Source organism: Lipotes vexillifer, unplaced genomic scaffold (genome assembly GCF_000442215.2).
Source record: "Lipotes vexillifer unplaced genomic scaffold, Lipotes_vexillifer_v1.1 scaffold36, whole genome shotgun sequence".
NCBI classification, from domain to species: Eukaryota; Metazoa; Chordata; class Mammalia; order Artiodactyla; family Lipotidae; genus Lipotes; species Lipotes vexillifer.
The window spans coordinates 4,591,877-4,603,688 of NW_006792448.1; the positions used below are offsets into that span (position 1 = coordinate 4,591,877).

Consider the following 11,812-nt stretch of genomic DNA (forward strand, 5'->3'; position numbering starts at 1 on the left):
GGGAAGGGAGGGGTAAGGAGGATAGCCTGTCCTCAGTCCCCATGAATAAGTCATGAGACCCAAAGAGAACGGCAGGTGCAGAGGAGGGGGCCAGAGAGAGGGGCCAGAGACAGGAAGGGCAGAGATAAAGCACCGAGGTTCTGCTCAGGGGCCAGCGAGGAGAGGGGAGCAGGGCAGCTGTGTGGGCATGTGTGGGCTCTGGCCCCCCCAGGTGTGTGCACGGGAGCTCCAGGTGAGAGGGCCGCGGGTCCAAGGAGGTGCAAAGGGGTGGGCACTGTGAGCCAGTGAGCCAGTGAGTGGCAGGAAGGGACAGCCGGCAAAATGATGCCCCAGAAGAGAAAGAGGAGGAAGGAGGACATCGACTTTCTAGCCCTGTATGAGCAGGAGCTGCTGAGCTACGCCTCGGAAGACGACGAAGAGGAGCTGCAGCACGAGTACTACAAGGCCAAAGGTGTGCGGGGTCCTGGCCTGCGGGGCGGGGGCACAGGCAGGGCCCGCGGGGCCCATACCATCCTGTCCCTGGTTCTGAGGGAGGAACTTTAGGTTCCAACCCAAATCCTTTCTCGTGGATTATCCTGTTCGGTCTAACCTACATCCCCTTGGGGTACACTGGGGCCTCCACTGTAGCGAGGGTCACAGAGTCTGATTGGCACAGAATAGACTAGAACCTAAGTGCCCACACTCTCCAGGTCCTACACGTCCCAGAAGCCATATTTGCGCCTGTGGGAAGAGACTGGTCACTCAGCAGGTGCCGAGCAGGGGCTGGGGGCCGCTGCCCACTGCGGCTGATGGAGGTGAGGGCCTGCGGCTTTGCAAGGCCATGGCCCTGGCCCACATGGGGAGGGCAGTTGGTGCTTTGGACCCCGGGCCCAGTCCTTCCAGTCTCACCTTCCTCTGGGGTGTATGGGAGCTGCTTAGAAATGCTCTACCTTCTTGTCAGGTAAACCAGAGAAGGGGTGAACTGGGGACCCAGGAGCCAGTGTTGGCTTGTAGACAGCTTTTTGTTTTGCTTTGTTGTTTTTGTTGCTGTTGTTTTACTTTTACAGTTAAAAGAAAATATGATTGACTGTGAATGCCCATAGGCAGCAAACTTTATCACTCATAGGTCTGTTTTACTCCTCAATGCTGCCTGCCTGGCCCCTGAAGGCATTTAAATTCTCAGCGCTTCCTCTAAACTGGCTCACTACTCCCTGTAGGCACCAGACTCCCCCATTCGTTCACCAGATAAGTATCGAATGCTTGCTCTGTGCCTGCCATGGGCTTGTTTGCCCTCCTTAATTCCTGTCTGCTGGGAGTTCCTTGATTATATCCGATTCTGTTGGGCTTGTGGCCTCAGCCATCCTGACCTCTGTGTGGGGGGTGGGGGTGGGGCTCCTTTATTTGTCCTGACTCCTAACCCAGCTCCCAGCACAGACCCAGGCTCAGAGAAGGTGGTCGCTGCTATGGCACTTTGAGGCTGTGACTCTGCTGAGGCCCCTTTCCCGGCGTGGTGTCCTGGGCACCTTCTGGGGTGGAGGTGGGTATTGTGGGGAGGAAAGAAGGACCTAGAACAAGTGAGGTATTGCTGCCTTTTCTCAGCGTGTGTGCTCCAAGCTCTGTCTGGTGGGGCTAGGGGCATTGAGGCTAGATGTGCGGGCAGCACCCATAACAGATACTCTCAGCTTTGGGGTGAGTTGCCCCAGCCAACACGACTGCTGGTGAGAGCACTCGAAAACCTCTCATAGCCGCCATCCCGTCCACTTCTGTTCATGGGTTCTGCCTGCCTTAGTGTGACTATATGATCCTTCCCAGCTTCCCTCTTCTTTTTACCCTTCTCAAAGCCTTTTCACTTCCATTCTCACTTGGAATCCTCAATATCCCCGAGAACAGTCAAGGCAGGTGGGATTAGTCTCAGGTTAAGGACTGAGGCTCCGAGAACTGACGTGATTTCAACAAGGTCACAAGCAGGAGAGACAAGAACTTCAACGGTTCCCAAGACAAGTCCCCACTTCAGGTCACGATGCTGTTCAGTAGAATCATGTATTTAATGCGTCAGGCACCACGCTGAGCACTTTACCCACGTGGATCAGTTTAATCTTCACAACAACCCAACGAGGTGGGTTGGGTTCTTAAAATCTGCTTTTTCAGGTGAGGAAACTGAGGCACAGGGAAGTTAAGTAACATGCCTAAGATCACAAAGCTAGGAAGTAACAGAGTTAGGATTTGAATCTTGCTGTTCTGGCTGGTCCTTACTCTTGTACTGTCTGATCTTGACTGCTGAAAATAGCTGGAAGAGAGCAGGCCAGGGTGGCTCATGCTGGCATTTCCAAGAGACACAGACCCACTGATCCGCTGTCAGCTACAGGACTGGGCAATAAACGTGTATGATTCTGACGGTAGTCACTGGCTGAACTTTACCTGCACTGTCATTGTTACCCTCTCTGCTCTAGAACCATGTGTCGCCTACTCCCTTTGAGCACTGGGTTCTTGCATTATGCGGGGAACCTTGATGAGTGTGATGGGGAAGATGGAAGAGGAGGAAGGCCTAGGTTTCCTTCTCTGTTCCTCAGGTCGCCTCCAGGCTACACTGGAGTTTACCGACAGCCAGAGGAAGGAGAGAAGCTTCCCTCCATGCTCTGACGGTAGGCTGAGGCTGGTGCACCGGTCTACCTCCGGACTAATACAGGGCCCGTGAGGTGAAGAGAGTGACTCCTACCAGAATCTGGGATCCGAAGGGACCTCAGAGGTCATGCTGCACAAGCTTCTAGCCCTGGGGCCCTTTTCTCTCCTGTATCCCAGACAGGGGGCTACCCAGCGTCTGTTGGAATACAGTTTCCCAAGGCAGCCTTCCTTCTTGGGGATGTTGTTAATGGAGATGATGGTAGTTATGTTGAAGATGATATTGATGTTGATGATGACAACAGTGGAGATGATGATGGTGGTGATGATGGTTAACAGTTTACCACTTATGGAATGTATATCTTTCATCCAGCTGCGGAGGAGTGTCTGTAAGATAAATTCCCAGAAGTGGAAATATGCTAGGTCAATGAGTATGAAAGTTGAAAACTTTGTTTTTTTTGATTTAATCCTTATGAAAATCCTTCAGGGAAGAAATTCTCTCTCTTTTGGTGATAAGGAAAATGAATCTCAGTAAGAAATTTGGTTGAAATCATACAGCCAGTATGGTAGAATTGAGATTTACATACTGGTCAATTTATTTCCGTAGCCCACATTCATTTCATTGATTGTTTCATTCATTCATTTGTGTTTTCATTCATTCATCCATGTAATTATTTATCGAGCATCTCCCATTTGTCATGCTCTGTGCTAGGAGCAGCCCTTGTTGCTGTTGACAGTTCTTTGTGCTGACCAGGGGATGTTACTAGTTGGGGACGCTCCTCTCTGGACCAAACGGAGTTTTGTGTCTTCCATGAGATATCTGTCTTCTCTAAGATAGTTCTTCAGCTGTCTGAAATTTTTAAATTAAAAATTTTAAATTGAAGAATAATATACATATTATATATATGTATATACAGCACATTATAGAATATATATAATATGTATGTGCACATATAAATTATATATGTAATATATATAATTAGCACAAAACTCAAAAAGGAACAGCTGATGAATTTTTACACATGTGCATGCTTGTGTAACCACCATTCAGAACAGGACACAGAACATTTCTAACCTCCTGAAAGCTCCTTTACAATTCTTCCCAGAGGTAATGGCCCTCCTGATTCTATCACATACATTAGTTTTTTTGTGTTTTTTTGTTTTTTTTGTTTTGCGGTACGCGGGCCCCTGACTGTTGTGGGCTCTCCCGTTGCGGAGCACAGGCTCCGGACGCGCAGGCCCAGCCGCTCCACGGCATTGCGGGATCCTCCCGGACCGGGACACGAACCCGCGTCCCCGGCATCGGCAGGCGGACTCTCAACCACTGCACCACCAGGGAAGCCCCACATACATTAGTTTTTTGCTCTTGAGCTTCATATAAATGGAATCACACAGTACACACATTTTTGTGTGTCTAGCTTCTCTTTCACTCAACATTATATCCAAGAGATTTATCCGTGTTGTGACTCGTTATATAGTTTGTTCTTTTTCATTATTTGTGTACTAATGCATTTTATAAATATATCACCATTTGTTTAACCATTCTATTGTTGATGGAATTTGGGGTTATTTCCAGTTTTTAGCTATTGTGGATAAAGCTGCTACAGATCTTGTACACATTTTTGGATGGACACATGCACTCATTTCTCTTGGATTTATAGTTGGAAGTAGAATCACTGAGTCATAGGGTGGGCTTATGTTTAGTTACCAGGACTTGTACCCATTTATACTCCCACCAGCTATGTATGAGAGTGCCAATGGCTCCATCTTTTTAATTTTAGCCATTCTGGTGGGTATATGTAGTATCTCATGGTAATTTTAATTTGCATTTCCCTTATGAATAATGATGCTGAGCCCATTTCCCTATGTTTATGGGCCATTTGGATATCTTCTTTTATGACATGCCTATTTAAGTCTTTTGCCCATTTTTCAACTTTATTGAAATATAATTAAAAATAAAATGAATCTACTTTAAATGTGCCGTTTGATGGGTATTGACAAATGTATAAATCTATGTAACCACTAGCACCATTTATATATAGGGCATTTAAATTATCCCTCAAAAATTCCACGTGCCCCTTCCCAGGCAATTCCCTCTAACTTCAACCCTAGGCAACCATGCTCTGCTTTCTGTTAAAATAGATTAAAGTTCACATAGCTGGCATTACATATCATGTAGTGCTTTGTGTTTGACTTCTTTTGCTCCACATCGTGTGCCTGAGATTCATCCGTATTGCATATGTCAGTTGTTCATTCCTTTTTATCACTGAGTAGGATTCCACTGTATGGATATACCACACTTTTTTAATTCATTCACTTGTTGATACATTTAGGTTGTTTTTCCAGTTTAGAGCTATTATGAATACAGCTGCTATGAAAGTTTGTGTGCAGATCTTTGTGTGGACATGTTCTTATTTCTCTTGGGTAAATACCTAAAAGGGGAATTTCTGGGTCTTATGGTAAGTGTATTTTTATCTTTAAAAGAAATTATTGCCCATTAAAGCAATTGTGTGGTCTTTCTTTTTCTTATTGATTTGTGTGAATTCTTTACATTTTCTGAGTATGAGTCCTTTTTTTTGGCGACAGGCAGACCCTGGAGATATTGTGAATTCGGTTCCAGAGCCCAGCAATGAAGCAAATATCACAATAAAGCGAGTCATACCAATTTTTTGGTTTCCCAGTGCACATGGAAGTTATGTTTCACACCATACTGTAGTCTATTAAGTGTACAATAGCATTATGTCTAAAAATGTACATACCTTAATTGAGAAATACATTATTGCTAAAAAATATGTTAACCATCGTCTGAGCCTTCGGCAAGTCAATCTTTTTGCAATAGTAACATCAAAGATTACTGATCATAGATCATCATAACAAATATAATAATAATGAAAAAGTTTGAAATATTGCGAGAATTACCAAAACGACACAGAGACAGGAGTGAGCAAATGCTGTTGGAAAAATGGCACCGATAGACTTGCTTGACACAGGGTTGCCACAAACCCTCCATTTGTAAGAAACATGATATCTGTAAAGCACAATAAAGGGAATTGTGATAAAACAAGGTATTATGGTGGGATGCCTGTGTGTGCATTCCAAATATCTTCTAGTCTGTGGCTTGCCTTTTCACTCTCCTGATGGTCTTAATTTTAACTGTCTAATTTATCATTTTTTTAGTGGTCAGTGGACTATTTGAGAAACAGCTCTGTACACTTGCGGCAGCTATGGAGGTAGTTTCTTTATCCCTCTCCCATACCCCAGACTTCTTTCTCTAAACCAGGCATCTCCAGGCCTATATGTCTTCTCTCACGTGATGTGGTTCTAGAATTTCCACCATGCTGGTCATTTTCCTATGAACACTCAGTTGGGAAACATCCTTGTATATGTGCAAACCATATGGGCAACACTTCAGGTCCTGGGGTTATCTCAGGGAGGGCTCTAGGAGTTGTTTGCCGATCAGGAATCCCTGTGGTGTTGACTGTGAAGAACGAAGGCTTTGGTTATCGCGAGAGACAGGGAGTCACACAAATGTACTGCTGCTTCCTTTCTCCCCCTCACGGGGACCTTCGTCAGAACCAGGGGCATCAAAAGAAAAGACATCAACAGCAAACAGAACAAGCTTCAAGGGGACAAAGAGAGGGGAATTCAGTGCCCCTGCCTACAGGGACTCACTGGCAAAGTTCTGCATCCCCCCCACTAAGATGTGTTATCCTGAGATTGCCATGGCAACACCCAGGAGGTCACAGGAAGTGAGGCCTGCAAGGCAGCCTTGTGTAGAGGGGCAGAGAGAAATGTGAGAGGCAGGGCCGGGCTCTGAAGAAGGTCTTGGCTAGAATGGCCCCATGTGCGGTGCTGGAAAGATCACAGACAGGCATTGGGAGACCTTGGGCTGGGCTCTGGTGTTGACATTGTGTATTGTGTGACCTGGGCTTGTCCCCTTGCCTGCAGGTTCCTTACCTGTAAAATGAATGTGCAGCATTAAGTGGGAGATTGTGGTCTCACAGCAGGGCTTGGTGTGGGTCTGACCCTGGCTCAGAGGCTTGCAGGTTGCAGCAGGGGTCCAGAGCGTGCTCTGTGGCTGGGCATCCCCCTGTGGATCCGGCAGGAGCTATGGCTTCTCCGAGCCCACGTAGGATTCTGGGCTTTCTTCTGAACCTGCGGTCTGTCTTCTTTCCTCCTCCAGTGTACGAGGTGGTCACAGCCACGGGGGATGTTCGTGGCGCAGGGACCAATGCCAATGTCTTCATCACCATTTTTGGAGAGAATGGGCTCTCTCCCAAGCTCCATCTTACCAGCAAGTGAGTACCAACTCAGCCTTGGTGGGGTCCTGGGCTGTTAGTGGGTGTTGATATAGTTCTAGAACCCATGAGAGAATACAGGTGTGTCCACAGGTGTATTAAGTTGTGTGGGCCTTGCTAACAACTGATCACATTCCAGCCAGCCCTCTCCCAGTGATTTCCTTAGCTCCTCTCTTGAATTTTTTGTGTATAGTAATGCTTACTTTGGATCTCAGAATTCCCAAGAATTCATATTAGCTGTCCTTTGACGTGGGAGAATAAGCCCTCGGGATCAAGAAACCTGGTCTAGGCCCGGCTTTACCATTTAGTTGCCATATAACTGTGGTCAAATCTCTTGGCATCCAAAGCCTTGGCTTCCTCATATGTCATCTGGAAGTGATAATCCTCATTTTACCAAACTCATAGGACTTTGGGGAAGAGGGGACAAGGTCATGCATGTGAGGGAGCCATGAGCTTAAATGCTCTGCACCTACGTCTCACCTGGGACCAGCATCAAACTGAACCTGCCTGCCCGCTAACACACACTCAAGTCAGTGCGTGTGTTTGTGTAGATGTGCTTGTGTGTGCGTGTGTGTGCACATTTGTGCCCTCCATTTCATTGTGTCCCCTTGAGAGCAGAGGCTGCTGTCTCTTCCTTTCCATCCCCTCCCCCCCACCACACATGTGCACACACATTTACTACACATGGCAACATTCTAGCAGAATCATGGAATTCCAGAGATGTCCAGGGACCTCACTGGTGGCCTGGGCAGCTGTTTTTCACCCTGTGCTGAGTGGAACAGGGGATTGGTCAGTTGGTTTTGGGCTCCCAATACCCTAGCATTCCTCCCCCTGGAGCAGCTTGACTTTTGTTTATCATATCCACCTAGTTTCTCAGTCAGATACTCTTTGCACCGTGGCCTCTGTAGCCAAGAAAAATTTGAAAACAACTAAATCTATTCCAGCCTGCTCCTGGGGAATCTGGGGCCTAGAGGGGAGTGGTGAGCAGCTCTGAGTCATGGAGTTTTTGATGGTAAAGCTGGTCCTCAAAGCCCAGGGTCTTGATGCAGACATTTCCTCAAGTACATGACCCCGTGGCCCTAGAGGGTGTGTGGGAGACTCCCCTGCAGGCCTCCTGGGGCTCCAGGGTGTGACCTCTGGGGTTTATAGCTTGGCACCTCCAGTGGCAGCAGGCAAAGCAGTAGAAAAGTGGGTCCACAGGCTAGGAGATCCACAAACTCTGTGCTTAGCAGACGGACCAGGCCCAGTGGAACACATTTACCCTGAAGGCAGCCTCTGGTGTAAATGCGGCAGCGATGAGGCAGAGGCATAACGTCCTATTTTGTCCATTTCCGCAGAACAGGGTACCTGCCTTCTTGTACGGCTTACACTGCCGAGTGACTCGCTTGTGGAAGCCCTTTTCTCCAGTGCTGTGGGCACGGTAAAGAGAATACATGAAATGTCCATCCTCTCTGCCATGTGTTTTCCCCGGAGTGCACCCCTCTAGGGAGAAGCCACTAGACCCTGGGGAGTTGGCCAGCTTCGTTTCTGGAGTCCCCAGCCTGTCTTTTTTTTTTTAAACAAAAAGAGCCATTTCCCCTCTTGTGGTGGTTCCTCACTGGCTTTCCTCCTTTCATGCACTTGGACCCTCAGACTCTCCCCCCTCACCTTTTTCCTCTGTCAAAACACCTTCTCAGGAAGGTCCCCAGAGTCAACTTTTATAACCCCATGTGAAGGTCTGTCACTGTGTCCCCTCGGCCTGGGAGTCTGAGTTCCAGCCTTCCTTCTCAATGGGAAGGAAAGCTGCCTCACGGTAGAAGGGTCTCAGGCATGACTGAGCTGGTGCCAGTAGGTCTCTGGGTGCTTCTGAAACCACACAAAGGCAGCCAGCTTCTCTGAGATAGCCTGCATGTAGGAATCAACTTCCCCCCAATTACTCCGTGTGTCTGCTGGTAGGGGTCTCTCCTGTATCTGTGTCCTGCTCCAAGCAGGGCACCAGGGGCACAGATTAGGCCAGGATCCCAATCCAGCTGGTCCAGAGGGTTCTTCAGGGGTCCGCAGGAAATGGGTAGTTTCAGGGATACAGGCACGTTTGCAGCATCAGCTGTATGTCCTCGGAGAGGCTAGAGAGGTGATGCATAGAGGGATGCATAGGTGGAGCCAGAGGATGATGGGAGGTCTGTTTTGTGCCTGCAGCACCTATCCCAGTTCTTTGCAAATAGAGCTCACTCAATGATTTGGTATCAGTGTGGCTAGAATAGGACTTTACAGGGAAGGATATGTGATCTGGACCTCGACAGATGAAAAGGGCTCACAGAGGAGGGGCAGAAAGAGGGTACTTTAGATGAGGGGGAACAGCTTGAAAAAGTATGGAGGCCACAAGGGACACTGCAGACCAATGGGGGCTGGATGGGGACTTACCGGCTGCATGGAGGGGCAGAGAGGAGGGAAGTGGGAAAGGCAGGGGAGGACCAGACTGGAGAAGGCCTTGTGGAGGCTTGACGTACGGTGCAGACAAGAAGGGTTAATCTGACCGCGGTGAGCAGGGTAAACGGGGAAAGAGAGAGACCAGAGTCTGGCTGCTGCAAGACCCGAGAAATTGTCTATAAAGAGAATTGCATAGACAAAATCCTCACCATCTGAGACCCTTCCAATTCAAGATGGAGATTTCAAGTCTGGGAGGGGAGTACTGCTTTTGGAGGAAGTCCAGGTTGCCGTGTAACCAACATGCAGACGGCCACGGAGGTCACCGACCTCTGTGAGATTTAGATGCGGTTAGCCCAGCCCAGCCCTCACCCTCAGCAGTCCCTGGGGTCTGGCTCAGAATGCCCACTGGTCTTGAAATCTCTCCTCTCACTGTCTGCTGCTGTTCCCTCCGGGCCACACTGTGTCACCCCAAACCCAGACCCACACCCCTGTGTCACCTGGAACTGCGCTCCTTTTCCTTGTTTTACACCCACAAACACACACACATACACCCACGCAAGCACACATATACACATGCACACACGCACACACACACAAACTACAAGGCGTTTTGGTGTGCATCAGACTTCACTGATAACTCGGGGTGCCAGAGTTCACATGGAAGCAACACAGACAACTTAAAATGGAATACTAGATAGACACCCCGCCTGCCCGCACCAAGGTCTTAAAGTTAAGCCACCACCCTTCCTGGAAGTTCTCCCCAACCCCTTTCTCTGCAGCCTCTGGCTGTGTCTCTCACCCCACCTTGCTCTCCTGCCTCTCCCTCGTCCTCTTTCTTCTCTCTCCCATCAATTCCACTCCTTCTTGTGGCCTTTCTCCTCTGCCCCAGGCATTTACCTTCTACTCCCAGGTGGCTTATTAGGATTTTTTATTCTCCAGTACAAAATAATTCCCGCTGCAAGAAGAACCTCGGTGCCTGATGTTAAAATGCTGACTGGTCTCACCCTCATGGCCTGGGGTCTAAATTCCTCGGCACACATTGGACCCTCTCTTAGGCAGCAAAGAGTGGGACATGTTCACTTCTATTCCCCTGCTAGCTGACCTCTGCCCTGGCCTCCACACTAGCGAAATACCAACAGCTCTGGATCCCAGAGGAAGCCCCCTTGCCCGTTACCCAGGACCACCCCCAACAATGAGTCACATGTTTAGGATATGGCAAAAGGATGGGATCTCATGTATCTTCTGGAACACGGTTCTCGTGTTGAGAATTCACCAACTGCAAGTGTGGTAGAATCCTGGCATTTTAGCCTGCTGACTCTGCCCAGGGGGCAGCTAAAATGCCCCGTGCTGCCTGGAAAGGGTGGGATCCCTGTGGAGCGGCAGGCACGGGCAGGGAGCTGTGTCCTGCATTTGAGGATTGACCAGGAGCCGTGGAAAACCTGCCATCTCCCGCAAGGAAATGTGAAGAAGTGTCTATTTCTTATGCTTCTTTGGCCACAGGCACCTCTGTCGTTTGCTGTTTCCACACCGCCTTCAGTCGGTTTTCTGAAACCCACCAGCATTTGCATTCTGACTTATTGGAAGGGGGGATTTCGGAGTCTGACCCCAAGTGGGCTGGGGTTGGAGCTCATCTGGGATTGTTTTGGCCCCTCCCTGAGAGGAGGGAGTCTGTAGAGCCCTGTCACTGCAGTCCTTTGCTTTCCCTTCTCTGAAGGGAGACCCTTGAAATGCAGAAGGCTTTGCTGTTGTCCACCGGGATATTGGTCTCCATGTTGTAAACACTGTGGATGATTGCGTCACATCCTGTGATGCCCTGGATGCTCCAGTGTGGTCCTGAGACAGTCTGGAGCACACCTTCTGCCCATCCTGGCAAACCTTTCCTCCTCGTTTCCCTTCTTCCACCTCGCTTTTTAAAATTTCTTTTTTGAGTGACTGTAAAGCAGCGTGGTCGATTATTTAACAAACACGCTGGAAAGCGCCAATCCACATTCCACCTGGTCGCGTGCGCAGGGCCTTTTTGAAGGTGCAGAGCTCCCCTTGCTGGATGCAGCTGCTGGAGCTGGAACTCTTATGAGAAGCACCCTAAAAAGCCAGCTGCTTTCCTTCCAAATCACACCTTGTCTTTTCTTTTCCAAATCACCCTCCTCTTCCCCTACTCATCGGCATTGGCTGTTTCCCAAATTCCATGCACCCTTAGCAGATGAAGCCCAGTGAGCCTCAAATTCATTCCAAAGAATTCACTACAAGCAGCTGTGGGCCGGACGGAGCAGGGGTTTCTGAAACAGGGGACTGTGCTTTTTTCATAATTACGAAAACAAGATGTGCTCCCTTCAGAAAACTGAAAAAAATGAACACAAGAATAAATAACCAGCACTTCATAATAGTCTTATTATGTAGACACGATGTTTTTGTATAAATCCTCCCCCTCTTTATTGTTTTTAAATGAACTTGGTGTCCTTTTTGTATTGGTTGTTGTTTACACATTCTTTTTTTTTTTTTTTTTTTTTTTT

At 48.4% G+C, this 11,812-nt stretch overlaps 1 protein-coding gene across 2 annotated transcripts in view; it reads left to right on the forward strand.

Moving 5' to 3' along the window:
• Window positions 1-321: 321 nt before the first annotated feature.
• LOXHD1 (lipoxygenase homology PLAT domains 1) overlaps window positions 322-11,812 on the forward strand; it is a 213,373-nt gene continuing 201,882 nt past the window's right edge. For both annotated transcript variants that reach the window (XM_007465616.1, XM_007465617.1), the window contains exons 1-2: window positions 322-451; window positions 6,782-6,896. In XM_007465616.1, coding sequence (XP_007465678.1) covers window positions 322-451; window positions 6,782-6,896 — 245 coding nt within the window. The remainder of the gene's footprint in view (window positions 452-6,781; window positions 6,897-11,812) is intronic.